The sequence below is a fragment of the Borostomias antarcticus genome (assembly GCF_949987555.1).
Source record: "Borostomias antarcticus genome assembly, chromosome: 6".
Taxonomy (NCBI): domain Eukaryota; kingdom Metazoa; phylum Chordata; class Actinopteri; order Stomiiformes; family Stomiidae; genus Borostomias; species Borostomias antarcticus.
Window position 1 is genome coordinate 13,177,654 of NC_140239.1, and position 27,047 is coordinate 13,204,700.

The window sequence follows — 27,047 nt, forward strand, 5'->3', positions numbered from 1 at the left end:
GAGAATAAGTACTGTATTTGATCAAAGCCCGCATTCAAGTGGAAATTCGTTTATTTTATTATAGGCTACTATAGACCTATTATAGGCTAGGCTATATGAGTTTAGTTGGCTATTTGATTGCAATTTTGATGCATTTTCACAAGTAATTAAGGGTATTTATCGGTCTATTATGAGTCTATATGAAACAAGTATACCACTTATTGAATCTGGTGCATTTTAACATAAGTTTCAGTCATCCGGACATTTCAGAGATACGAACGACCTTCGGTCCCGTTGGGTTCGGATAAGTGGGGTCCTACTGTAGTAGGCTAGGCTACTGGTGTTTCTGTGTGTATCTTATCTTCTATCACATTCGCTAACCTGTCGCTCTTTGAATTCTTTGTGTACTGTAAAAAGTTGCCATGTTTGTCTGCAAGATGCTTTGCCAGGTTGGTCGTATTGGCTCCCTTGGTTTGTATAGATTTGTAGCATCGTTTACAGATGGGCTTTGTAATGTCCGTGGGCCTGCCCTCACTGTCGGCTCTGTAAGCAAAATAATGCCAGATTTCGCTGCGCGCATCAGCTTTATCGATAAGATGTGGACGGTCGACATTTGTACTTGTAGCCATCTCAGGTTAGCTACCGTCCTCTCGAAGATGCTGCGTGCATATGAGGGAGAAAAAAAAACTGTTGCGCTGCTCGCTGCAGAGTGACAGAGCGAGGAGAGAGAGAGAGCGCGCGCAAGTCGCGCACACCCACACATACTGCCCGCGACTCTTGGGAGAGAGAAGCAGAGCGCTATAGCCATGGATGTATTAATAGAACTGGATACAGCCACTCCATTCACTGCCCTACTAACACACGCAGGTTGCGCAAACGTTCGACATACGGCCGCTATAGGTGACGATTCGTGCGCGCCGCGTGCGGAAATTACGCGGCCATTTACGGAAACGCGAGATCTGCCGTTTAGTAGACGCTACGTAAGAACGACACGTCATTCCGAAGTTGCGGCCGCGTGCAAAGAACGCACGTGATCACGTGGGCAGGAACCTCCGTTATAAACCATGGATGTATTATATAAACTGGATACAGCCCATGGATGTATTATATAAACTGGATACAGCCACTCCATTCACTGGCCGCTATCAACAATGAAGCCCTATTGAACCGCGCCATCTTGGCAAAATTTGTAGTCATTTGACTATTTCCGGTTACTTTTGACTTGCGCAGTTGTGCTTTTCTGGCCTTCCGGTTACTTTTGACTTGCGCAGTTGAGCTTCTCTGGCCGACGCGCGTCCACGAAAAAGTTCACATTTTTTAATGAAAATGACCACAAGACAACCTCCTGTGCATAGTTGAAATGGTAGTGGGATACGGTGATAAACTGGAGTGATCATTTGACAGCAATTATTAGCCTTTTCCAGGAATGGACAGAAATGGGATATTTTTAGAATAACAGGAATTTATTCACATACAATGTAAAGGAGTTGATGTGTAGCATGAAGATGAAATGATACACTGAGTTTGGGTGTTTTCAGTCAACGTTGGCGTTGACCGCTTCCAGCTATCGAATGGCCGACTGGTGTAAGATGGATAGCCTAACGTTAGAGAGATAAATGTAGGCTATGGTTATGTTAATAAAGCTAACAATGATGTTGTAACATGCATGCAGCACTGCCGATCTGATCTGAACGATTGATTCATTATTACCATGGATCGGTATTGGGATTGATCAAGGGCGAGTGTGAAATAGCAGCCACGAACTCAGCGGGTTTTCCGAGATGCGGTAGCCGCGGCCAGAGCTCCTGCTGGCGGGGAGTGAAGCTCTTCAACTCGCCGGTCACTGGCTCCCTGGAGGAATTTAGCCTGGCTGCAATAACGTTATCGCGAACGGAATGAATACCATCTACTAGCAAACAAAACATGTTCAATTATATTTAACTTGTTAAAACTAAGATGCCAGGATCAAAAAATAATTTCTCCAATTGATATATTTGACAAAAACAGGTTAATATGCAAGCCGGTTTTCATTGCTAAATCAAAGCGGGGAGAGCCGGGAACGCGCGTCTACATTTCAGAGAAATGTGAACTTTTTCGTGGACGCGCGTCGGCCAGAGAAGCTCAACTGCGCAAGTCAAAAGTAACCGGAAATAGCCAAGTGACTACAAATCTAGCCAAGATGGCGCGGTTCAATAGGCCTTCACTTTAGATTTCGATTCCTGGGGGCTTGATACAGCCACTCCATTCACTGGCCGCTATCAACAATGAAGCCCTATTGAACCGCGCCATCTTGGCAAAATTTGTAGTCATTTGACTATTTCCGGTTACTTTTGACTTGCGCAGTTGTGCTTTTCTGGCCTTCCGGTTACTTTTGACTTGCGCAGTTGAGCTTCTCTGGCCGACGCGCGTCCACGAAAAAGTTCACATTTCTCTGAAATGTAGACGCGCGTTCCCGGCTCTCCCCGCTTTGATTTAGCAATGAAAACCGGCTTGCATATTAACCTGTTTTTGTCAAATATATCAATTGGAGAAATTATTTTTTGATCCTGGCATCTTAGTTTTAACAGGTTAAATATAATTTAACATGTTTTGTTTGCTAGTAGATGGTATTCATTCCGTTCGCGATAACGTTATTGCAGCCAGGCTAAATTCCTCCAGGGAGCCAGTGACAGGCGAGTTGAAGAGCTTCACTCCCCGCCAGCAGGAGCTCTGGCCGCGGCTACCGCATCTCGGATAACCCGCTGAGTTCCTGGCTGCTATTTCACACTCGCCCTTGATCAATCCCAATACCGATCCATGGTAATAATGAATCAATCGTTCAGATCAGATCGGCAGTGCTGCATGCATGTTACAACATCATTGTTACCTTTATTAACATAACCATAGCCTACATTTATCTCTCTAACGTTAGGCTATCCATCTTACACCAGTCGGCCATTCGATAAATGGAAGCGGTGAACGCCAACGTTGACTGAAAACACCCAAACTCAGTGTATCGTTTCATCTTCATGCTACACATCAACTCCTTTACATTGTATGTGAATAAATTCCTGTTATTCTAAAAATATCCCATTTCTGTCCATTCTTGGAAAAGGCTAATAATTGCTGTCAAAAGATCACTCCAGTTTATCACCGTATCCCACTACCATTTCAACTATGCACAGGAGGTTGTCTTGTGGTCATTTTCATTAAAAAATGATTAGCCTGATCAGTTTGTTGTATGTATTAAGCCCTTTTTGAGCGTTTTGTGTGCGTGCATTGTTAAGTGTAAGCTTATGCAGCCTACTCCAAACTTTAATGGTTACAGCAGTCTGAAACTGTGAAAGTCTTCATGTAGGCCTAGTTGTTATTTCCAAGTCTCCAATAGTTTAAGAAAATTTGTTTGGAAACACTACAATATGTGCCTTTAGCAGCTGTAGTAATGTAATAGTTAAATACCTAGCCTACTGTAATTTGCACAGACAGCTTCAGTGGTAGTTTTAAAGTATTTATTTATAATAATAAAACAGATAATAAAAATATAATTAAAAAAAACAATAATGTGGGGACGCATGGCCATGGAGCACATTACGAGCCATGGAGCACATGTGGGTCATACACTGGGACAGCTACATCCACAATATGTAAAATGAGAGCACAGAACAGACCCACTGAGTGGTTTGGCTGGGGAGGATGAGAAGAGGGAGAGGAGGAGGGGGTGGGAAAGGGATGAGGAAGAACAGTGAAATTAATGAACAATGTGATGGCAACAAATATGTCTTGGTACTTGGTGGAACTCAGCGGGTTTTCCGAGATGCGGTAGCCGCGGCCAGAGCTCCTGCTGGCGGGGAGTGAAGCTCTTCAACTCGCCTGTCACTGGCTCCCTGGAGGAATTTAGCCTGGCTGCAATAACGTTATCGCGAACGGAATGAATACCATCTACTAGCAAACAAAACATGTTCAATTATATTTAACTTGTTAAAACTAAGATGCCAGGATCAAAAAATAATTTCTCCAATTGATATATTTGACAAAAACAGGTTAATATGCAAGCCGGTTTTCATTGCTAAATCAAAGCGGGGAGAGCCGGGAACGCGCGTCTACATTTCAGAGAAATGTGAACTTTTTCGTGGACGCGCGTCGGCCAGAGAAGCTCAACTGCGCAAGTCAAAAGTAACCGGAAATAGCCAAGTGACTACAAATCTAGCCAAGATGGCGCGGTTCAATAGGCCTTCACTTTAGATTTCGATTCCTGGGGGCTTGTTATAAACTCACTTGGCTGACACTAGATTAACAGGTATTTATATGACTTGGTCTGCACGTCTTTTTCGCACGGTGCAAATACGGTGCGGCCGCGTGCAAAAAACGTGGGCATGAACTTCCGTAATAAACTCACTTGGCTGACACTAGATTTACAGGTATTTATATGACTTGGTCTGCACGTCTTTTTCGCACGGTGCAAATATGGTCACTTACTGACCACTGGCTATATTTAGCATTTGCAGTACCACTGGCTATATTTAGCATTTACCAGTACAAAAACGAATTAATGCTATATGGGGATATAGCAGCAAGCATTATGATACAAACCAATATAAGACTGAACACCATTAACAGTTTAGAACATTTTATTACACAAAGTACATTACAAATTAAAAGTATACATATTTACAAGGATGAGGTTTACGGTCTGTCACATTACGCATAGCCAGAAAAGCAAAAAAAAGCATGTACAAGCTCTGGCTAGCAACCCATTATCTGACAATTGCAAAAGTTCTAAAAACAAAAATGAAACAGTGCGCATTCTGTGGCAGGCAGACCGGGAACAGACCGTTGTATCCCACAAAAAAAAGGTTAAAATTTACAAAAACTATTTACAAAAAAGGCATCCATCCTGGCAGGCTGGAAAGGCAGGTTTAGGGAGACGGGCTGGGGGTCACCCACATCTGAATCGAGGGTCTGGGCAGAAGATGTCATCCTCATCTGAATACTCCACTGTGGTCAGGGCTGGAGCTGCGGTCAGGGGCTGGGCTGGGGAGGTCAGCTGGGCTGGAGCAGATGCCTAAGGACATAATGAAATGGCTGTAAAAGCAAGTCGCATACGTTCATTGGAAGCGTGCCATGTCACTGGATACGAGAAAATTAACTGCCTGACATCACATACCTTTTTGCATCGAGCAGGGGCATGTTTCAGCATCTCCTGCAGCTGGGCAGACACCTCCGTCACAGTGGTGCTTGGCTTACAGGCCATAACTGCACCTTTTAACCAAAAAGGGAATGGTTTCAATGCACATGGCATGAAGCAAAGACAATGTATTATTTTGCGAAAATATGAACAATCCCTTACGTAATATGACATTGTAGAGGGTCATATTCTTCAGAGGCTTCTTCCCCCTCTTCCCATGGACGCTGTAGACACACCACACTCTGTGTATGGCAATGGCTGACAGCACCCGCCGGACCACATCTGGCAGATCTTTGCCGCCAATGGAACTCAGATATTGTGTCTGCAAAACATAAAGACAATCATTTACTTTTACATTTCCTTAACACTTCTCTGCAAAAATAAGGAACAAAGTTCTGCCTTGAAGTTACTCACCATCTTCCTTTGATGATCCTTGTCCTTCAGCTGCTCCTCCAAGACCAGCAGCTCCTCCTCCGTTTTAGCAGGGTGCAGGTCATCCAGTACTGCTCCCCGATAGCTGTCTGCAGACTCGCCGGACAGTCTCTGCTCCAGTCTCTGCTCCAGCCTCATCATTGTCTGTGCCATCTCCCTCAGACTCTGCATGACGCTGGAGAACTGCTGACACATCATCCTCTGGAAGTCTGGATATTAAACACAGATGTGGCTATAAGTAATTGTACGGTCCCATAATGGATATTCAGCTCAAAGTATATCCCTACATGCAGCATGAAGTAGTTCACAAAATTCAGCATACCAGCATCTGCAGAGCTTGATGGCAACCCTGCTGGAGCTGTTGGTCTCACAGGCGATGGCATCAGAGAACTACCTGAAAACCAGAGGATAAAGGGATGAGCAGGAAACTATGGTGCTGGCGGCGTAGTGATTCTGGCATAAGGGGAAGAATCAACTCGACATGAGACATGTCAGACCCTGACCTGGTCTGGGTGCTAATCGCTGATGCATGCTGCTCGTGCCTGGACGTCTGAAGGGCTGAAGGGCCTGGGCTCACAGCGCCTTGGCTCAAAGGACCCGGGCGATGAACATCTACTGCCGAGATGTGAGATGAGCGAATTAGTGAACTGAGTACATGAGTCTTCAGACAGTCCTGAGTTAACTGTAAGTGTGCAAATATGCATAGACATTTCACCAACACAAACATGCATGGATACCTGCATTGATAACTGGCAGAGCAGGCCTTCCGGCTCTGGCACCTGGCATAGCTGGTCTGGTCTGAGTTCTGCCGACCGGCTGCCTGGGCACTGGAACATATAGTAGAGGTAAATTAGCTCAGATTAGTCAACTCAAGTAGTACTCTTTTGGGACTGTTGAATGCACTTTATTATATTACCTTCGTCACTGGAGTCATAGCGTGTGTTGCGCTGTCTCTTCCTTGTGTCTTGGGAGTTAATCCATTGATGACTGCTGCTCAAACACCTTCGCCAAGGCACTGGCTACTTCATAATGCTCTGTGTGTTCCTCAGCAGAGACAGAGGTTGTCATGGCTCCTCTTGATGTGCTTGTGGAGGTAGATCTGGGAGGTATAGGAGAATGGGCACTCAGAGCAGGAGAACACCCAAGTCTTGCACAGCAATGAGAGAGACCATTAAAAAGGATTATCTCACCTGTAGTACAAGTTCAAATATAGAGTGATTATACGTCATTGTAAATGAGAGCTTACTCTCAATTGATTCACGAGGTTAAATAAAGATTGAATGAATATGTAGCTAGTGGGGGGTTACAACCACACAACTGTGGAGAGAGAATGAGACACTTGGTTCCCTCCTCTACTGGTGTTCATGGCCATGGCCACACACCTGGAATACTCCAACCCTGATTTAAAGGCATAAAAGTGGGGAACACATTCTTGAGACGGTTCCTAAAACTGGAGGGAAAAAAAACGGGAAAATGATCTTACCTCTCATCACTCACTTCTGCATGGGGCTGAGCTCTACCCTGTCAGCAGTGGCAATACATGGGATAGCGGCTCAGCACACAGGAGAACTGCACAGAGAGGAAGGAGGAGAGAGAAAACCAACAACAAAAAAGGCAAGAAGGGTTAATAACTGAGCGAATCTTGCAAGTTTGCACTACAGGGAAGCAATTGCTCAATTTCCCTGATATTGTGGCGTCACTGGCGTCAGTGATGCGTCTTATGAATCTCACATGTCTACCGCTAACATTAACTCAATATCAATATCCCCATTTGTTTATCCCGTCTATGGAAACGTATGTGCATTTGTACTTACGTGTGCCTGCCTATATTGATGATCAGGTGTTTCTCCACCTAAGGGCTGGCCAGACAGAACCATCAGAGACCATTGGGCTGAGCTGAGGAGAGAGCGACATGTTAGAGTGTATGTGTGCATATGTATATGGTGCTCTTCTGTTAATACTCATGAGGGCATTCAACTGAACAAGACTCACAGAGCCTGTGGTGCTGTCCCAGGACTGCCCCTGGCCACGCCTGTCCCCGTCTTAGCGCCTCTTCCTGCCCCGCTCACCTGCTTCTTGCTCAGTTCAAACAAGAACTGGGAGGTTGGCAACTGAGAGCATGGGAGGGGAGAGAGGGAGAGAGAGAGAGAAAGTGGGTGGGTGACCCTCTCGTTGGCTGACATGCACACTCCACAGGACCACGTGCCAAAAGCCAAGATGGCTGCTATAACAAATCCTGCTAGCTAGCCTAGCTCCGTCGTTGGGGCTTCTAGTTAACGTTAAAATCGGAAAAATGAATGCCTAAAAACAAACACATACTAACGGTGTCGTGGGTTAATGCGAAATCAATGAGTAAGCTAATTATCGCATTTTATTCCAAGCGATGAAACAGTACGAACGTGCAGGAGCTCGCGCGATAGCTAGACTCGAGAAGACTCCACCATTGCCCGAAAAAGGCTAATCACGTTAGCTGGCTAGCTAGTTAGCTAACATTGGAAAGAGAGCATCTGCATATAGATAATCATTACAATAGGGTAGCTTGCACATAACGTTGGTGTTTTATCTGGGACGATACCAAAATACATAGCTAGCTATGTATACATTGAAATTGAGATACTTACAGGATCTGTGTTGTCGCGGGGTCTTTCTCCTTCTGTATCAAACGGGGCGGAAGTTCACCGTTCTTCTTCTCCTTCGCTAGGTTTAGTGGCGGATCGCAAACAACTTTAATGTGCATACCGCCACCTACTGGCACAGAGTGTGTAACTTGTTTGTCTAGTTCTTGTGTCACCTAAGAAAGTAGCCCAATGCCTTGCATTCTACGTTCAATGCTCAGCGTTCATTGCTCACATTTAGGTTGCAAAATTAGGACTTTATTCATAGGCATATTTTTTATCATTCTTTTTATTAGGCCTAGACTGCAAATCTTTAGTGTTAATATTAACTGTAAATTTGAAATTACACACAAAACAGACATGCGGGATTTCTCCTCATTATTACAATTCTGTAACTGTATGACTTCAAAATTTATTTTAAAACCTAAGTAATTTACAAATGTTCTGACCCACTGTGACACATTTCCAATAAAGTCAGATTGGGACTGTGATCTAACCACATTGTCACGTTATTTAATTACATCGTAGTTACGGATTTAAGCAGCAGTGGCGGCTACGTTCCCTTACAGTGTACTTGAGGACGGCTATTTTGGTTATTTTGCGACTGAAAAGGCAAGTGTCAGCTAGGTGTCAGCTAGGTCCGCTGCTGGTGACGTCGCAAAGTTACCACAATTACACCAATGTGTCCCGTCAGTTTTACGTACTGTGTTAGTAGGGTGACCGCTATCAACAATGAAGCCCTATTGAACCGCGCCATCTTGGCAAATTTGTAGTCATTTGACCATTTCCGGTGACTTTTGTACTTGCGCAGTTGTGCTTTTCTGGCCTTCCGGTGACTTTTGTACTTGCGCAGTTGTACTTCTGTCCTAGCGCGTCCACCTCCACGGTCAACGTTGGCACCGCTTCTAGCTATCGAATGGCCGACTGGTGTAAGATGGATAGCCTAACGTTAGAGAGATAAATGTTTATGGTTTCAGTCTATGGTTATGTTAATAAAGCTAACAATGATGTTGTAACATGCATGCAGCACTGCCGATCTGAACGATTGATTCATTATTACCATGGATCGGTATTGGGATTGATCAAGGGCGAATGTGAAATAGCAGCCACGAACTCAGCGGGTTATCCGAGATGCGGTAGCCGCGGCCAAAGCTCCTGCTGGCGGGGAGTGAAGCTCTTCAACTCGCCGGTCACTGGCTCCCTGGAGGAATTCAGCCTGGCTGCAATAACATTATCGCGAACGGAATGACTACCATCTACTAGCAAACAAAACATGTTCAGTTATATTTAACCTGTTAAAACTAAGATGCCTGGATGAAAAAATAATTTCTCCAATGGATATATTTTACAAAAACAGGTTAATATGCAAGCCGGTTTTCATTGCTAAATCAAAGCGGGGAGAGCCGGGAACGTGCGTGGACGCGCGTCGGACAGAAAAGCTCAACTGCGCAAGTACAAAAGTCACCGGAAATAGCAAAATGACTACAAATCTAGCCAAGATGGCGCGGTTCAATAGGCCTTCACTCTAGATTTCGAATCCTGGGGGCTTGGCTATAGCCTACAAACAAACACTGCTTCACTGTCGCATGAACGCAACTCAATATATACGGCTCTTATTAAAACACTGTCTTTCTTAAAGTATCGATACTTTAAATTTGGGTATTATACCATTTTTGACGATAGAGTATTGCGGTACTTTTCTAGTATCGATACACTGTGCAACACTAACATTGACACAGTTGTCATCATTTTGACTCTGTACACCACCACAATGGGTTTGAAATTAAACAATCGAGATGTTCTTTAAGTGCAGACTTTCATCTTTAATTTGAGGGTATTTACATCCAAATCAGGTGAACTGTGTGGAAATTACAAACAATTGTATATGTGCCCCCCCCCCCCCCCCCCCCTTTTTAAGGGACCAAAAATAATTGGACAGTTAGCTGCTCAGCTGTTCCATGGTCAAGTGTGTGTTATTCCCTCGTTATTTCATTTTCAAGGAGCAGCTAAAAGAGATCATTTCAAGTGTTGTACTTGCATTTGGATTCTGTTGCCGTCAACTCTCAATATGAAATCCAAAGCGCTGTCACTATCAGTGAAGCAAGCCATCATTAGGCTGAAAAACCAAAACAAACCCATCAGAGAGACAGCAAAAACATTAGTTGTAGCCAAATCAACAGGAAGACCACAGAAAACAACTGTGGTGGATGACAGAATAATGATTTCCCTGGTGAAGAAAGGCCCCTTCACAACAGCTGGCCAGATCAAGAACACTCCCCAGGAGGTAGGCGTATCTGTGTCAAAGTCAACAATCAAGAGAAGACAAGAGAAGACACCAGAGTCAATACAAAGGGTTCACCACAAGATCTAAACCATTGGTGAGCCTCAAAAACAGGAAGACCAGATTAATGTTTGCTATAACACATCTAAAGCCTGTGCAGTTCTGGAACAACATCCTATGGACAGATGAGGCAAAGATCAACGTGTACCAGAATGATGGGAAGAGAAGAGTATGGAGAAGGGAAGGAACTGCTCATGATCCAAAACACCACCTCATCAGTGAAGCATGATGCTGGTAGTGTTTTGGGGTGGGCATGTATGGCTGATAATGGAACTGGTTCCTCTGCCTCCAGATGTGAGACATTTGCAGCACACTTAAGGGATAAGATCTCAGATATTAGAATGAGGTAAAACATAGTATATTACCTACTGAACCTCCTCCACCGTGTAATCAGACTATGATTATGAGCCTGTTTACACTGGTTGATTTTGAAACATTGAACAAAGTAATGTTACAGCTAAATTCATCTACATGCGCTCTCGACCGTATTCCAACTTCGTTTTTTAAAGCAACTTTTACCTCTGTATCTGAGGACATCCTATCCATTATAAATCATTCCATACTTACAGGCATTTTCCCATCGGCATTTAAAACTGCCCTGGTGAGACCTATCCTGAAGAAAAGTAATCTAAACCCCTCCGTTCTCAGCAATTTTAGGCCTATCTCAAACCTCCCTTTCTTAAGCAAACTCCTGGAGAAAATTGTGTTCATACAGTTAAACAAATTTCTAGTGTCAAACTCCTGCCTAGACATCTTCCAGTCTGGTTTCCGTTCCCATCACAGCACAGAGACATGACCTCATCAATGACCTTAACATGAGTACTGACTCCAAAAACCTCTCTGTCCTCACTCTCCTAGACCTGAGTGCTGCTTTCGACACTGTCGACCATGACATCCTAATCGAGAGACTTAGAACCTGGGTCTGTCTCTCCGGTCCAGTCCTCAATTGGTTTAGGACCTATCTAACTGGCCGGGAGTTTTTTGTAGCCCTTGGTGAGCATAGCTCAAAAAACATTGAGACGACCTGTGGAGTTCCTCAGGGATCCATCTTGGGACCTCTGCTCTTCAGCCTTTACATGCTGCCCCTCGGGTCTGTCATAAGTAAGCATGGTGTCAATTACCATAGTTATGCTGACGACACCCAGCTCTATATTTCAGTAGCTCCCAATAGCTACAGGTCGGTTGACTGCCTGGTAAACTGTATCGCTGATATAAATGCATGAATGACACAACTTTCTCCAGCTCAATCAAGGTAAAACAGAGATAATGGTCATTGGTGATAAAACAGAAAGAGGGAGATTATCTACACATTTAAATACACTGGCACTAAACACCAAACACCAGGTAGAAATCTAGGTGTCATAGTCGACTCTGATCTCAACTTTGAATCTCATGTCAATAACATAACTAGCGTATCTTTCTATCATTTAAGAAATATAGCAAAAGTGCAATCCTTCCTTTCAAAGGCCGACACTGAAAGACTTATGCATGCATTTATAACCAGCAGACTGGACTATTGCAATGCCATCTTTTGTGGCCTACCAAAGAAAACCATCAATCGTCTGCAAATCATACAAAATGCCGCGGCACGAGTCCTTACAAAATCCAGACGGAGTGCTCACATCACACCCGTCCTGAAGGCTCTGCATTGGCTACCCGTCAGCTTCAGAATAGACTTCAAGATTCTTCTACTGGTTTATAAATCACTCCACAACAGTGCTCCAAAATATATGTCTGACATGCTTGTTAGATATACACCAGCAAGATCCCTGAGGTCCTCTGGTGCTGAACTTCTCACAGTCCCAGCAGCCAGGACGAAGAGGCATGGAGAGGCAGCCTTCTGCCACTATGCCCCCAGACTGTGGAAAACTCTGCCAGAGAGCCTCAGATTGACTGAGACCCTGGAGACGTTCAAGCGAGACCTCAAAACGTATCTATTTAATCTCGCCTTTTAAACACCTCGCTGTATTGTCTGTTGTTGGTTTGATCTGGCTGTTATTGTTTCATGTCATGTTTCTGTAAGTTGTTGCAATTTGCAGGAAATGTGCTATATATATGGATGAGAATAAGCACTTCTAAATCTGAGGCCATGGTTCTCAGCAGGAAACCGGTGGCCTGTCCGCTCCGAGTAGGAAATGAGTCCTTACCCCAAGTGAAGGAGTTCAAGTATCTGGGGGTCTTGTTCACGAGTGAGGGAACCATGGAGAGGGAGTTTGGCCGGAGAATCGGAGCAGCTGGTGCGGTTCTGCAGTCGCTATACCGCACTGTTGTGACGAAAAGAGAGCTGAGCCAAAAGGCAAAGCTCTCGATCTACCGGTCTATCTTCGTCCCCACCCTCACCTATGGTCATGAAGGATGGGTCATGACCGAAAGAACGAGATCACGGATACAAGCGGCCGAAATGAGTTTTCTCCGGAGGGTGGCTGGGGTCTCCCTGAGAGATCGGGTGAGAAGTTCAGTCATCCGGGAGAGACTCGGAGTAGAGCCGCTGCTCCTTTGCGTCGAAAGGAGCCAGTTGAGGTGGTTCGGGCATCTAGTGAGGATGCCTCCTGGGCGCCTCCCTAGGGAGGTGTTCCAGGCGTGTCCGGCTGGGAGGAGGCCGCGGGGTAGACCCAGGACCAGGTGGCGGGACTACATCTCCGCACTGGCCTGTGAGCGGCTAAAGATTCCCCAGGCAGAGCTGGTTGATGCTGCTAGGGAAAGGGATGTCTGGGGCTCCCTGCTGGAGCTGCTGCCTCCGCGACCCGACCCTGGATAAGCGGATGAAGATGATGATGATGATGATGATTGATTGATTGCTGACAAAAACAGCAGGATTAAAGTGTTTCGGGCAAAATTATCTGCTCATATTCAGCCAAGTGCTTCAGAACCCATTGGACGGCGCTTCACAGTGCAGATGGACAATGACCTGAAGCATACTGTGAAAGCAACCAAAGAGTTTTTCAAGGCAAAGAAGTGGAATGTTCTGCAATGGCCAAGTCAATCACCTGACCTGAATCCAGTTGAGCATGCATTTCACCTGCTGAAGACAAAACTGAAAGGAAACCGCCCAAAGAACAAGCAGGAACTTAAGACAGTTGCAGTAGAGGCCTGGTAGAGCATCACCAGGGATGAAACCCTGCGTCTGGTGATTACTTTTGGTCCCTAAAAAGGGAGGGTACCACATACTGTATACAAGTTGTAATTCCTACACCATTCACCTGATTTGGATGTAAATACCCTCCAATTAAAGCTGAAAGTCTGCACTTGAAGCACATCTTGAATGTTTCATTTCAAATCCATTATGGTCCATACAGAGCCAAAATGAAAATTGTGTCACTGTCCAAATATTCATGACCTTACTGTATCTGTGTGTGTGTGTGTGTGTACCTTGTGTGTATGCACCTGTGTGTGTGTATGCATGTGTGCCTGTATGTGTGCGTGTTTGTGTGTATATTTATCTGTGTGTGTGCGTGCGTGCGTGTGGTCTCATCCAGGTCTGATCCAGAGGGATGATGGCTCCATGGAGGACGAGATGGGGGAGCTGAGACGCAGTCGTCCTAAACCACCAGTAGGGGGCGACTTCACCCTCAGCGACTGTTTCTACTTCTACCGCCGAGGAATCGAGAGCATCGTGGAGGACGAGGTGAGGTCACATCTCAAATCATGATGGATACACACACACCAGTGTTAATTTTGACAGCAAATTATGATTTTATTTTAGTCATAGTCTTAGACAGCCTAAAATGCCATTTAGTTTTAGTCATATTTTAGTCATCTGGAGCCGGTTGCACCAGTTGTTACTAAGTGGTGACTAGGCCTAGTCATAGCCTAAGTGTTGACTAACTCGAGATTTGGTCACCACTAAATTTAAATGGGTTGCACCACTCACGACTAGTTCCTAGTAACAACTAAATATTTACACCACCCTGGGAGGTGGTGTAAGTGATGACTAGTGCGAGGAAGTAGCTAATACTAGCGTCTTCAACTCTGCTATTAGGACGGAGGTGGGCTGAAACATTGTAGCTAAATCTGTCGGTGGAAAAATTATTTTTTTTAGCAGATGTCTTAGTGATATCAAGATTAAGCTAACTATTGGCACCGGTGTGCTTATTGGTGTCATATTTAATAAGTTTGAGTAATTTCACGATCGAGCTAGCTAACCACCTTTAGCTCAATTAGCTCAGTTGCTGGTTAGCGATGGGGGGGGGGGGGAGTCCCAGCCGAGTTGATAACACTCCGTTGCGGGTTGGGGGGATGCAACGGTCGGCTGGGATCCTGCCTCATAGTTAACCAGCAACTGGTCAGTGGACTGTACCAGGCAGCCTACGGTATGTCTGAATCAAAGAAGGTTATCAAACAAGCTTGGGAACTAGCTGGCTAGTATAATTTAAGCATAACAATCCAACGGCTAATTCTCCCAAAAGAACCCCTCCACTGCACAAGCACCAACCCAAGCACAAGCTACCGAGTGCAAAGTTAGCCTTGCTAACGGAGATAATGACTTTGGAGGAGAGTGTTGCAGCTGGTGCTAAACGAGGCAAAGGAAGAACATTTTGTGGACTATTAATATTATCACAGCCATTTCACAGTTCGGATTATACAGAAAGGTGAGGATCGAGCCTGTGTTGGATGACCAACTCAAATGCCTGGCTAGCTCAATATTGTTGTAAGTTTAACATGAATCGTATGCGAGCTGGAGCCCGTCGCTTTCACTGGATGACTCGTGTAGCATGCTACATTTATCTCGCATACTACACATGTTTTCGTGGAGTAGTACAGGTATGTACTAAATCGCATGTAGTAGGCGAGTTGCAGTATGTACTATATAGTATGTAATATGGACATTCGGACATGGCCCAAGCTCCTTGGTAAGGGCTGGGTAAGGGCGATCAACCTCCTTGTTTACATTTTTACTTGCTTACCGATTGGCTATTTGGATCCTGCCGTCACAGTCATACAACGACTATTTTTTAGTAACTAGTTAGTAGTTACTAGTTAAAACAACGCTTAAATTGCCGTGGTGCAACCGAAATTAGACACCAACTAATATGCGACTAACTAGTAGCAACTAAGAGTTTAGTCAGTGTTTAGGCGTGACTAAATGCTTGGGTTTAGTCACAAGATAAGACAAACTGGTGCAACCCAGTCCTGACTTGTTTTAGTTTTAGTCTAGTTTTAGTTGACTAAATATCATTACGATTTTAGTCGACAAAATCTACCATAGATTTAGACAACTCAAATTTAACAGGCTTAGTTAATATGTAATGCATTATTTAAGCATTTCTCTATAATTTCCAAACTCATGTACTCCTCTAGGAAACATCTATTAATCTGTTAATATGGAATGGTATTAAGGTTTGAACGTGCAATACAGACACAGATTTAATTGCTGCAATACAAAACATCTTTATTTAAGACTCTTGAGACTTACGATTCTCTGAAAAATAACAGTAATCAAAGGTTACTAGGAACCATTAAGGTGCAGACATCAAGGGAAAAAAATGCCTTTCCAAATATTGTAAACAAAAACAGTCCCAATTCAACAGAGTACCAACCATACAGTATACTACTGGAACATAATGATCTCTCTCTCAGACATCCCTTTCTGACATCATTATATCTGTATAGGGAGTTCTGTCAATGGCAGTAAATACAACAGTTCTATTTGTTTCGATTCATTTTAAGGAAAGCACTTCGCGCCAATGTGACCCTTGCTCTATTGCGCCGGCCTCTAGTGAGGTCACCTGTGACACTGAATACCCTCTCTGCAAAGGCTTGAGAAGCTGGCATAGCTAACAGGTCTAAAGCAAAAGGTTTTAACGTGTGATAAAAAGTGTCACTCTTCATCAGCCAAAAGTCTATTCCTGTGTCATCAGTGATGGGTTGCGAAAGCTCTTCCTTATACTTTCCGATCTGCTGCGTCATGCTGGTTGTTGTGGAGGTCCTCTGTCTAGGCCTTCTTGCACGGGATTTTGAAAGAAACCTAAAGACTGGCTGCTTTGATGAGGATGCGGCTACTTCTGGTTCCTCAGTATTCTCTCTGACCTCTTCTGCCTCATCTTCAGACTGATCTGCATGTTGTGTATATAACAAAGTAGATGCTGCTTTGGACACATACTCCTCTGCCTGTTTCAGCAGTTCCACAACATTGTCATCTGCCATATCAACAAGAGTTTCACAGACAGTCGGGTTGACAAAGCAGGCAGCTGCTGTAAGTGGCGAGAACCTTTCATTAGTTGGATCCAAGGCCCAAGAAAAACTCTGGTTCAGACTTTTCTGTGCAAGAGTGGCAAAGTCTCTGTACTTAGTGCTCTGTTCGAAGTCAGCAAGGTGACTGAGCAGATCAAGGAGGGCAGGGACCACCAGGGACATGGAGGTGGTGTCACTCTGGAGGGTCTTAGTATGTTCTGCAAACGGCAGCAGTAGGTCATGCAATGCTGTAAGCTTTTGCCACTCGCTAGGGAGTAAGCTGTCGCATCCCATTTCGTGTGCGATTTGGCAGACGGTGTCTTTCACTTTGAGGAGTCGTGCAACCAGGTTGAATGTGCTTGACCAGCGTGTGGGGCAGTCATTTACAACAATGAGGCCACACTTGTCCAACATCTTCTCTGTTGCAACGGAGGACTTGCGAAAGAGCTTCATCACTGACCTTGCTTTATCAAGGACTCTCTTGACACTCGCGTCCTTCTGCACCAAGAGGACCACAAGTTGCAAGGTATGCATGACACATGGTGTCCGGTCCATATCCCTGTCGACATGATGGTACCTAACAGAGGAACACAGATAAATAAGTATACTTTTTTTTACTTAAACCCTCAAAATCTTACTGATGGAAATATGTTTCCATTAGATTAGGAATAGTGTGTGGGGGAAGGGGGCAGAGATACACCAGACAGTCCCATATTCATGTGATCATTGACTTTTGATGTAAAAGAATAATCACAAATACAAATGGCTTACCGCAGGTCATCGATTTCAGGCTCAGGGTCACTGAGGGTGGAGTGGGAGTCTTCAGAGCTGGTTTCTACTTCTGCTGCGTGTTTAAATGCTGCCACCATATTACTTCCGTTGTCTGTTATTACTGTGAGGATCTTCTCCTGTGGTATATCCCACTCTTCCATGCATTTGTCCAGACATGCCTTGATTGACTGTGCAGTGTGTGGGTGGGCTACTTGTTCAAGGGCCAACAATATGTGTTCAGGTTTATTTTGTTCAACACAAAAATAGCATGCAGTTATAGCTATGAATGAAGCAGTGAGTCCTTTTTTTGTCCACAAGTCAAGGCCAACAGATACTCTCCGGGCAGCAGACAGTTTCTTCTTCATTTTCTGCCCTTCATCTTCATACTGTTTGTCAATCAGATTGGTTATTTTAGTTTTCTTTGGAACAGTCAACCTCCTATCAGTTGTCTCCATCATTAGAATGAAGTCCTCATCTTCAATCGTTGTGACTGGTAATCCTGTGCGCCCAATCCATTTTGCTATGGCCTCCTCTTTGGTCTGTTGTTCTTTAGAGTCACTTTTGTACTTTGAAGCACTTACAAAAGCTGTTCCAATAGTCTGCTGGGATGCACTTCCTTTATTTGCACTAGGCCCAATGGGCCCATCCTTGGATGTCTTCTGTATCTGTGAAGTTGAATGGGGGGGGTCAAGTTCTTATTTTTCTCTCTCGCTCACTCAAGCAAACACGCAGCTCCAGGTTGTCTATATTTCTGCTCCTCTTTCACCCGTCTAACATTAAATTGGCTATAATCCTACATGTATATTTCTGTAGTCACACACAGTTTCATAATGGAGCATTCCCCCCCCAGTCTGATGCTAACTGTGTTTGTGCCTGATATAGCAAGCTATAACATTTTCATGTCAGCACTAGTTGGCTAGTCAGGCTAGCTAACATCAGGCACAGGCTAGCTAACGTCACACCGGAGGAGAGGGGCTATGGCGGCGCCAGGTAGCTAACTGTTCGTGTCTTATCTATCTAGCTACAGTATAACATTAATCATGACAGACAGCCGCAGTAGTTGCTTAGCTAGCTTACCCAGACTAGCTAACGCTAGATACCCCCGCCAGCCTCCACAAGCATAGCCCCACTTGTTGCTACACAGTGTAACGTTAGCTAACCTGTGCCTAACATTAGCTAGCCACTAACGTTAGCGTTGCAATGATCAGACACTTCAGTTCTCCCCCGCCATAAACCTACGTGAAACACTGGTTTCTTTTAGCTTGTATTGTATTTGAAGTATTTCAGAAACACACCAGCTTGGGTTTAGCTAATACAGTAACGTTAGCCGGGGGTGGGGGGGGTGCTTACCTTCTCGTGAATTTCGGGATGACTGTTCTGCAAATGTCGCTTTAAGTTGGTTGTATTTTTTCCAGTAATCTTCACCCCACACGGTTTACAAATAGTTTTATTTTCCTTTGAATCAAATGTGAAATTTCTCCAGATGTCTGCTCTCCTCTTTCTCCCGGTGTGTGCGAGCGTTGACAAAGACATTTTTGAACTGCGGTCATTTACTGAACAGTTCAAGCGCAGCAGTCGCATTCTGTTAGTTGACTTCCCGCCGGCCGGTGTAGCAACGTTATTATTCAAAATTAGGCTATACACACAGGCTACCTGTAGATTGCATCCAACTGCGCACATCCCGAACCTCGACATTCTGATTTGAACTTTTCCCAAACGTCCCTCCATAACCATTTTAGTCTAGTTTTTATTTGTTGACGAAAATGTGAATAGATATAGTCATAGTTTTTTGTCATCATACATTTATTTTTATTTAGTTATCGTCTCGTGACGATAACCCAAAATTTTTTGTTGACGAATAGTTTTCGTCATAGTTCTCGTCAACGAATTTAACACTGACACACACACACACGCACACAGCCACAGCCAAACGAAGGCATGTTTTTGACCTCTGTCTGACCCCTGCTACAGATGTGGGAACATAAGAATGTAACTTGACCCGCGGTATTCTAACAGGCGCTTTACGGCATTCCGCACCACCGCTCGCCTGCCCATAGGGGCGCAGTAATACCACTCATTGACCCATTGCTGTAGCTCATCTCGCACATTAGATGAGCCTACCGTTCTCAAACTCCTTGTTCTCTGTCTGGTTGTAATTTAATTATTACGAACAAAGCCTATCTATTTATAGTTTCTATCTCTGTAACTGTCGCCGGGTCTATATATGTTAACTGTCGGGACAAGTAGAAGTTTAATACATTAGGCTAACTGAGTGTTCTCATATGGAACATGGCATCAGGACGAGTAAGATGGCTAACAGAGATGACCAGAGATGTGTTTGAAATGGTTCACTCACTCCCTATTCCCTATTACCATGGATGTATTGAGTGCGACTCATAGTGAACTACATGGGGAATGATTTAACAGTTTTGGGACACTACATGGAATGTAACTGCGTAAGATATTCATGACTCAAACAAGCAGACGCTCCGATCACTGATGGCAGCAGGTTGAAATATCAGGTAGTATTCAGGTTCCATGTTTAGTTGAATGATAAATCCCATATAAATGGTTGGAATTCTAATGATGTGCAGGAGGAGGAGGAATGATCTTAACATTAGCTAACTGCTTTAGCTACTGCTAGCTACCGTCTTCTTCACTTCTCCTTCGGTAAAACATGACACCGTTGTGTTGTGGTATTGTGGAGGGCTTAGGCAGAAGCAGGAAGAGAAACCACTTTTGCCCCATATAAGTAAAATAATGGTCTCATAAGCATTTTCGATTGTAAAATTGTGTTCACTTGTTTTAGTATGCAAACATATGCAATTTTCTTAGCATATCTACTGGCTACATGATAACATAGGTTTCAAGTTTCGTGCGAGCAAGTCGTGCCTGCAAGCCAGGGAGAAATGACAGGAGACCGTGGCGGGGCTTAGAACCAGAGGGGTGCGCGAGTGACATTTGGGCAGAATGAACAGGTGAAATGAAAGCTCTCGAAGAGATCTTTCTAATGCTATTGGTCAGCTTTGTATGTAGTTTTAATGTGAAAGATACATCTTGAATGAAGTCAAGACAAATTATTTTGCCTCTTAACTTTTGTCAAACCCCCTGGTTCCAGTCAATTGGATTATAGGCTATAGGTACAATGACGTTACCTTATGAACACAAATAGCTTAACCTATAGGCCTACATAAAAAGGAGGTCGTTGAAGGCTATATATATTATTATGATATTATGTCTAATAATACATTCGTTGAAAGTACACAGGCTGATCTACTATACGGAATTGGACCGAGGAGTGTTCTCATATGGAACTAGGCTGCACACGCCCGCCCGCGACAAGAGCTGAATTGTAGTCAGCTTTCCCCGCTGCGCGCAGGACGCGTGCGTCCCCCGCTCCGAGCGAGAACGCAGGCGGAATGTCGCTCCCCGTCTGAAACGGCCTTGACTCCTGGAATCCCAAGGTTTTTCATATTGAAATTCTCTTGATGGTCTGGGAATGCGAGACGTGTTAAGGGAGTGCATCAGTCGTGATCCTTGACAGTAGGCTACCAGCCTGCGCTGCGCTCAGCACAAAGTTGGATGAATGGATGGACTTATTGGAATCGTGGAAAATGTTTATTGCGCTCTAAAATCATGAAAGCATAAATGTAAAAATGCAGCAACAGAAGTAGTCTAGATGAGATGGTGGTTTAAATGAATGGCAACACATAAATTGAGACATAAATTGAGACTGGTGATAATGCTGATAATCTACAGTAGGGCCTACCTCTGGCTGAGTTCATGGTTACAGCCATTCATCTCTTACACATGGGCCTATACAATACTTGCACAATCTACTTTGGACGTTAAATCCATCTATCAATCAAACTAGCGAATTCAATGGCCGGTCATGGCAAAGCACCCGCTAACGCAGGCTACCCCCCTCCCCACGATCCAGGGCTAGGAAACCGGTTCATCCAGTTTATTTGAATATAAAAGAATTTTGGGGGGGGGGGGGTTACAATAGTCTAGTCCAGGTTCGCTGGTGAGTGACGAGCTAGTCATATGGCGCATGCATGTGTGGACATTGTAGGCCGATTCTGTGAAACCTAAACAATAAAAGTAGGCTACGTTCAACATTCATTGGAGTGGTCCAGTTGGATAGGCTAGTCTAATCTAAATAAATTGAGGACCTGTATTTTCAGTGTTTGCTGGTAGCGAATGAATGCCACAGACAGACAGGGAGGAAATCTATTTGTTTCATTGTTTCATTGCTCTGTATGCACAAGATAGTTAATGTTCGGATATAAATGGCAGTATAGCGGGAAAAAACCCTATCAAAGGCCAAGATTAGAAGGGATTTGAAGATGTAATTGGTCATTTTAAATGGGCCTACTTTATCTTTTGATGCCTATTTGAACGGACTGCATCGATCAATGCAATGACTCTCCATGTTTTTAAGTTTTACCCTTTTCATCAATAAAACATCATTTTTACAACCATGTCTCATTGATTGGGAAGGCATTTAGAGCTGCCGGTCTATTAGCCTACATTCGGACTCAGAGGATGACATAACTGTTTATTGAGAAACAATTGCAGGCTGGGCTATATAAAGAAATACCACAATGCATGTAGTCTAGATATATTACATTATGTTTAGGCTATAGCCTACACTTTATGGTAGACTGCCCTCTCGCTCGCTAAGCAGGCTACATTGTGGCTGTTTTGTTCATTGCAGAAGCCTATAGCCTAGGCTACACATTAAAAAAATGTTTTTTTTTATATAGACCTAGAAGGAATCAGAATATGTGGAAATTTAATTTTAGCCTATTTTAATACAATTCAAATTCTGCTTAGAGGGAATTATTTTCAACGGACATTATGACCTGAGCATAATTAATAATTATCTAAGTTAATATAGGCCTATGAGAACGCTTTTTACGATAGGCTAGGCCTATGCGTCTTGTGATTGTTCTGTAGTCTAGGCTACAACTTAAGGCTTATTTGGCCCTATTGAATTAATTTAAGCCTACTAGGCTACTCATTATTATCGAATTATCTAGTTGATATATGAATAAAACAATAAGCCGTTTGAATGGCTATGGGCTACTAGTTGTAGCTATACACGAGTTGATGCGCTCTGCTCTTATACGCACGGTTGAGGCGGCAGCTCAAATACACTTCGCACATATCCTCTGCTATAGCCTCTCACAGACAGCTAGGTGCACTTCATGCATTGGTAGACAGTTCTGCAGCTTGTCTTCACCATGCAGGTATTTTGGTGGGGGTATTCTTCTGTGGACACTGCGAGGGGCGCCGCCGGTGGCTGTTTGGAGGCCAGAGCGCGCAGCTCTTCAGCCAACTGGAGGATGTCGCGTCTGGGGAGGCTCTGCGTCTCTCCACCAGTCCCCAGCGAGTCCAAGCTCCCCCAATGAATAATACTTATTTATAATAGCCTACGTAGCGCGAAACTGTGCATATAATAGGCTGTAGCCAGCGCGAAACTACGCATTCCCTATAGCCGTTCATGGAACGACTGGCGGCCGGTATAAATAAATAAAAACATACACGATATTTTCTTATTTGAATGATCTTGAATATATATATATTCAAGATCATTCAAATAACAAAATATTGTGTATATTGTGCATTTGAAGGCACTCACTGTCAAACCTGCCGCTATCTATGCACAAGATAGTTAATGTCCGGATATGATTGGCAATGAGTGATCTTTACTCATGGCGACTATGTCAATTTTGTATGGATCCACAAGTCGATCAAGCTTATTTTTTCTTTGTATCGTGCTGAAGCCATATAGCCTACTGCGCTCAGACTTGGCTACATTAGCTGGTGCCCCGTCTTCAAATTTACTTCCGGGGTTTACGAGTAGCCTACCAGTTGAATGCGTTCCAGAAACAAAACGCAAAACCCCCACGTTCACCACATCTTTACTAACTAATATATTTACAATACTGTTATTTTGCGCATTTGACCAAACAGCCACCACGTCTTGACCCGATGTCAGTTACCGAGATAGATAGGCTACTGTAGGCCTAGATATAGGTGTTCGTAATAATTAAATTACATCCAGATGGCGAAAACATGTTTGAGAACAAGGTAATAATAACAATTAAACGTTATTTGTATAGCACCTTTCATACAGATAAATTCAGCTCATAGTGCTTTACAACAGAGCATTTAAATTAAAGAATGTGAAACTTAATGATGCTTCATTCGTAGACTATAGGAGAAAAACAGAGCCCAGCCTGCTAAATCTACTCAAAGACGCCACCTGGCGGTGGTGCATCACTAAAACGAAATAACACCCGTCTGAAATCCCACGAGATTTCCAACGGGATTTCCCTGCCAAATACCGCGACATGAAATGCTGCAGCATGTGACATTTCTAACTTCCCACATCTGTACATCTCCATGGGAATCGGTGATATGAGTGGATTGAGACATGAGTGGGTTGGTGACAGCTGTGGAGAGGAGCACCCACTCTCACCTATCCACTCATCTTAGATCAGAGATCTTTCTACTATCCAGTCATGATAGATCAGATCTTTCATCTATCCAGTCATGATAGATCAGATATTTCTCCTATCCAGTCATGTTAGATCAGATCTTTCTCCTATCCAGTCATGATAGATCAGATCTTTCTCCTATCCAGTCATGATAGATCAGATCTTTCTCCTATCCAGTCGTCCGTCTACAAGCGCGTGGTGTTGAGGGCGTATCCAGAACCAGAGCAGACCCGTATCATGATCGTTTGCTCTGTCCATACTGCTGTGTGAACACGATTCGAGCTGAGGTCCGAGTGCAACATTGTAACATATTATTCCCTGAATCTGAACAAATTCAGGTATGAAAGTGGCCTTAAAGTCTATTCTAAAACTGACAGGTAACCAGTGTAGCGGTTTTATATCTGGTGTGGTCTTAGGGTGCTTTTGGTCTTTGTAAGAACGCGTGCTGAGTTGAATAATCGCTTTATTTTGGTAGGCTAGACAGGAGAGCGTAACAATAGTCCAACCTGCTAGTAATAAAAGCATGCATTAGTCTTTTAGTATCAATCTGGGAGAGGAAAGGTTTCACCTTGGCAATGTTTCTTAGGTGATTAAATGAGGTCCTTGTCACATTCTTGATATGAGCCGCAAAGCTAAGATCAGAGTCCAGCATGAGAACGTTTCTTGCCTGGCATTTGGTATTCAGTGACAGTGTTTTAAGTGCACCAATAGTGTCTCTCTTCTACCTTTTTCACCAGTGAGCAATACTTCAGTTTTGTCCTGGTTTAACAGGAGGAGGTTCTGTGACATCCACACATTTGTCAGCAATACATTCTGTCAAATAGTCAATTGAGCTGTAGTTGAGGGGTGACAGAGAAATTCTCATGACATTGAGTAGGGGTAACATATACAGACTGAAACGTAAGGGCCCTAGAACTGATCTTTGGTCACCAAGGGCAACAAACAAGGGCCAATTAAATAAGTCCTGAACCAGGCAAGGACTGGACCAAGGCAAGATACCATGTTCTCAGAGAGAACTGAAACCTCTTTTTGTGCGAGGCGTAAGCCATCGCACCAAGAATAGCGAATGTCGGGTTGTCCCTCGGCGTCCCTTCCGTGGTTGACCTGCAGTTCTATGTTGCTACCACAAGAGGCAGTGGTCCAAAAACATTAAAAAAAAAAAAAGACTATGACACCATTGATTTTCAAGAGCTCCTGTGGCCTAGTGGTTAAGGAGCTTGTCTACCATGCTGAACGTTGAGAGTTCAAAACCCACAATACTTGTGGGTTCACAACTTGTGGTGTGAACAATTTTTTGTCACTGGATGCTATAGAAGCTATGTAAAAATGCGGTTACCTGGTGGTTCTATGTCAGTTATTGAATTTATGTGGTAGAGCCACCGCTCATAAATAAACGAGTGTGTGTCATATTTGTTAATTATAGACCCTTTTACAGCCTAGTCAGCACAAGTATGCGTGCGCATTCTTGAAACAGTACCAGGGGGAGACAGACAAATTCAGAGCGAGCAGTATTTTAGTGCAAAGACTGTATTTTATATACCATCAAGATGTCTGGCTACGGGTGTACAAATCGGCGCTCTAGTGGCAAACTTTATTCGTTTCAAGAGGAAACCGGCCTTTTCAGAACTGGAGTTGCCTGTGGCTACAAGCCATTAAGCGTACGAACTGGACTGAGGACATAATCAGAAATGCCCGCGTTTGCGGTGCCCATTTTATATCAGGTAAGTTATTTTGACTACCTGGTTTCACTGGAATGTCTGGTTGAAATGTAGAGTAATATCTGAAGTAAACGGTAACCCATAACCTGGCTGCACGCTAAGCTAAAGCTAAGTTCAGGAATTGAAGCCTAATGATAGATAGCTAACGTTAGCTAGTGCCAGCTAACACGCTAGCTAGTGTTAGCTAGCTAACTCAAGACCCGGGGAGTCGGAGATGGCTAACGGCTAGCAAAACCTAATGAAATGGTGAGTCCTGCTTTGCAGCTTTATGCATTTCAGATTGATCATTTTGGCAATGTGTACGAATTTCCTGCTATGTGAGAGAGAAGGACCTGTTGTTGCATGCCGATGACAAAAGCTTCCCCTTATTATGGTGTCAGAACGATGGCTTATGAATGCAATGTTATACAGTAGCCCAGAGATGGTTTGGACTGGCAGGGCTATTTTCAGTTTGATAAAAGGCGTTGTGGTGTTTGAGCACGAGTTGTCGTACTTTTGTGATGGACTTCGTTTTGGTGTGGAATTATAGTGGTTTACGTTTTGGTAGGAAAAATTAAATTGTCCCAAATGTTCCAAATTATTGGTACCCCTACCAGTGGCGATTGCTCCTATAAGCCAGGGTAAGCCTGGCTTATGCATACAAATAAAACTTGATTTTTGCGCCTTCTTTCAGTGAAAGAAGGCACGAAAATTGACTTTCAGACTGTTTTTGACTTAAATGTGTCTTGTATTCTGCCATATCGCTTCATTTTCATTCGTGTTTAGCAATACTGGTAGTGCTCCGTCGCCCCCTACAGTCCTCATGAAAATACAGTCCACGTTACGGTCCGTTGACACTGGTCTTACTAGCTCGTTATTCACTTAACATTGTAGGCCAGGTAAAATTATTCTAGCTTATGGAAGTCAAGACCAAATCAAATCAAGACGAAATCAAGACCTGGAGCGGTGGGCTAATACGCCAAGTAGCCTAATAGGAATTGGGAGTAATAACAATGTCGGAGAAGACTGCTACGCTACTGCATTATAAACAGACAGTCCTCATTACAATAGGAGTAGGACACTTCAAATCCTATAGTAATTAATTTGTGTATGGGATGTGATGCACCAGTTGTTCTACATGTGGTTTATTTTCAGTGATTAGACTGACTGTTGACTGGCACAGCTTTAGGTGGTGATGGAGGAATGAGCTTAATGCATTGATGCTTTTTTGTGCATGGCTGTAAGCCAGCGCACCTAGTATAGCGTTCGTCCGGTTATCACTCCCTCCATCCCTCCCTCCCTCCCTCCGTTACTGCGGACAATGTTGGCCTGCATTTCTCTGTTGGCACCACAAGAGGCAGTAGTCCC

The 27,047-nt window shown here is 43.9% G+C and overlaps 1 protein-coding gene across 1 annotated transcript in view; it reads left to right on the forward strand.

The window, feature by feature from the left end:
- agpat9l (1-acylglycerol-3-phosphate O-acyltransferase 9, like) overlaps window positions 1-27,047 on the forward strand; it is a 63,550-nt gene that overhangs the window by 7,378 nt on the left and 29,125 nt on the right. Inside the window, exon 4 of the mRNA XM_084439273.1 lies at window positions 14,008-14,156. Coding sequence (XP_084295399.1) covers window positions 14,008-14,156 — 149 coding nt within the window. The remainder of the gene's footprint in view (window positions 1-14,007; window positions 14,157-27,047) is intronic.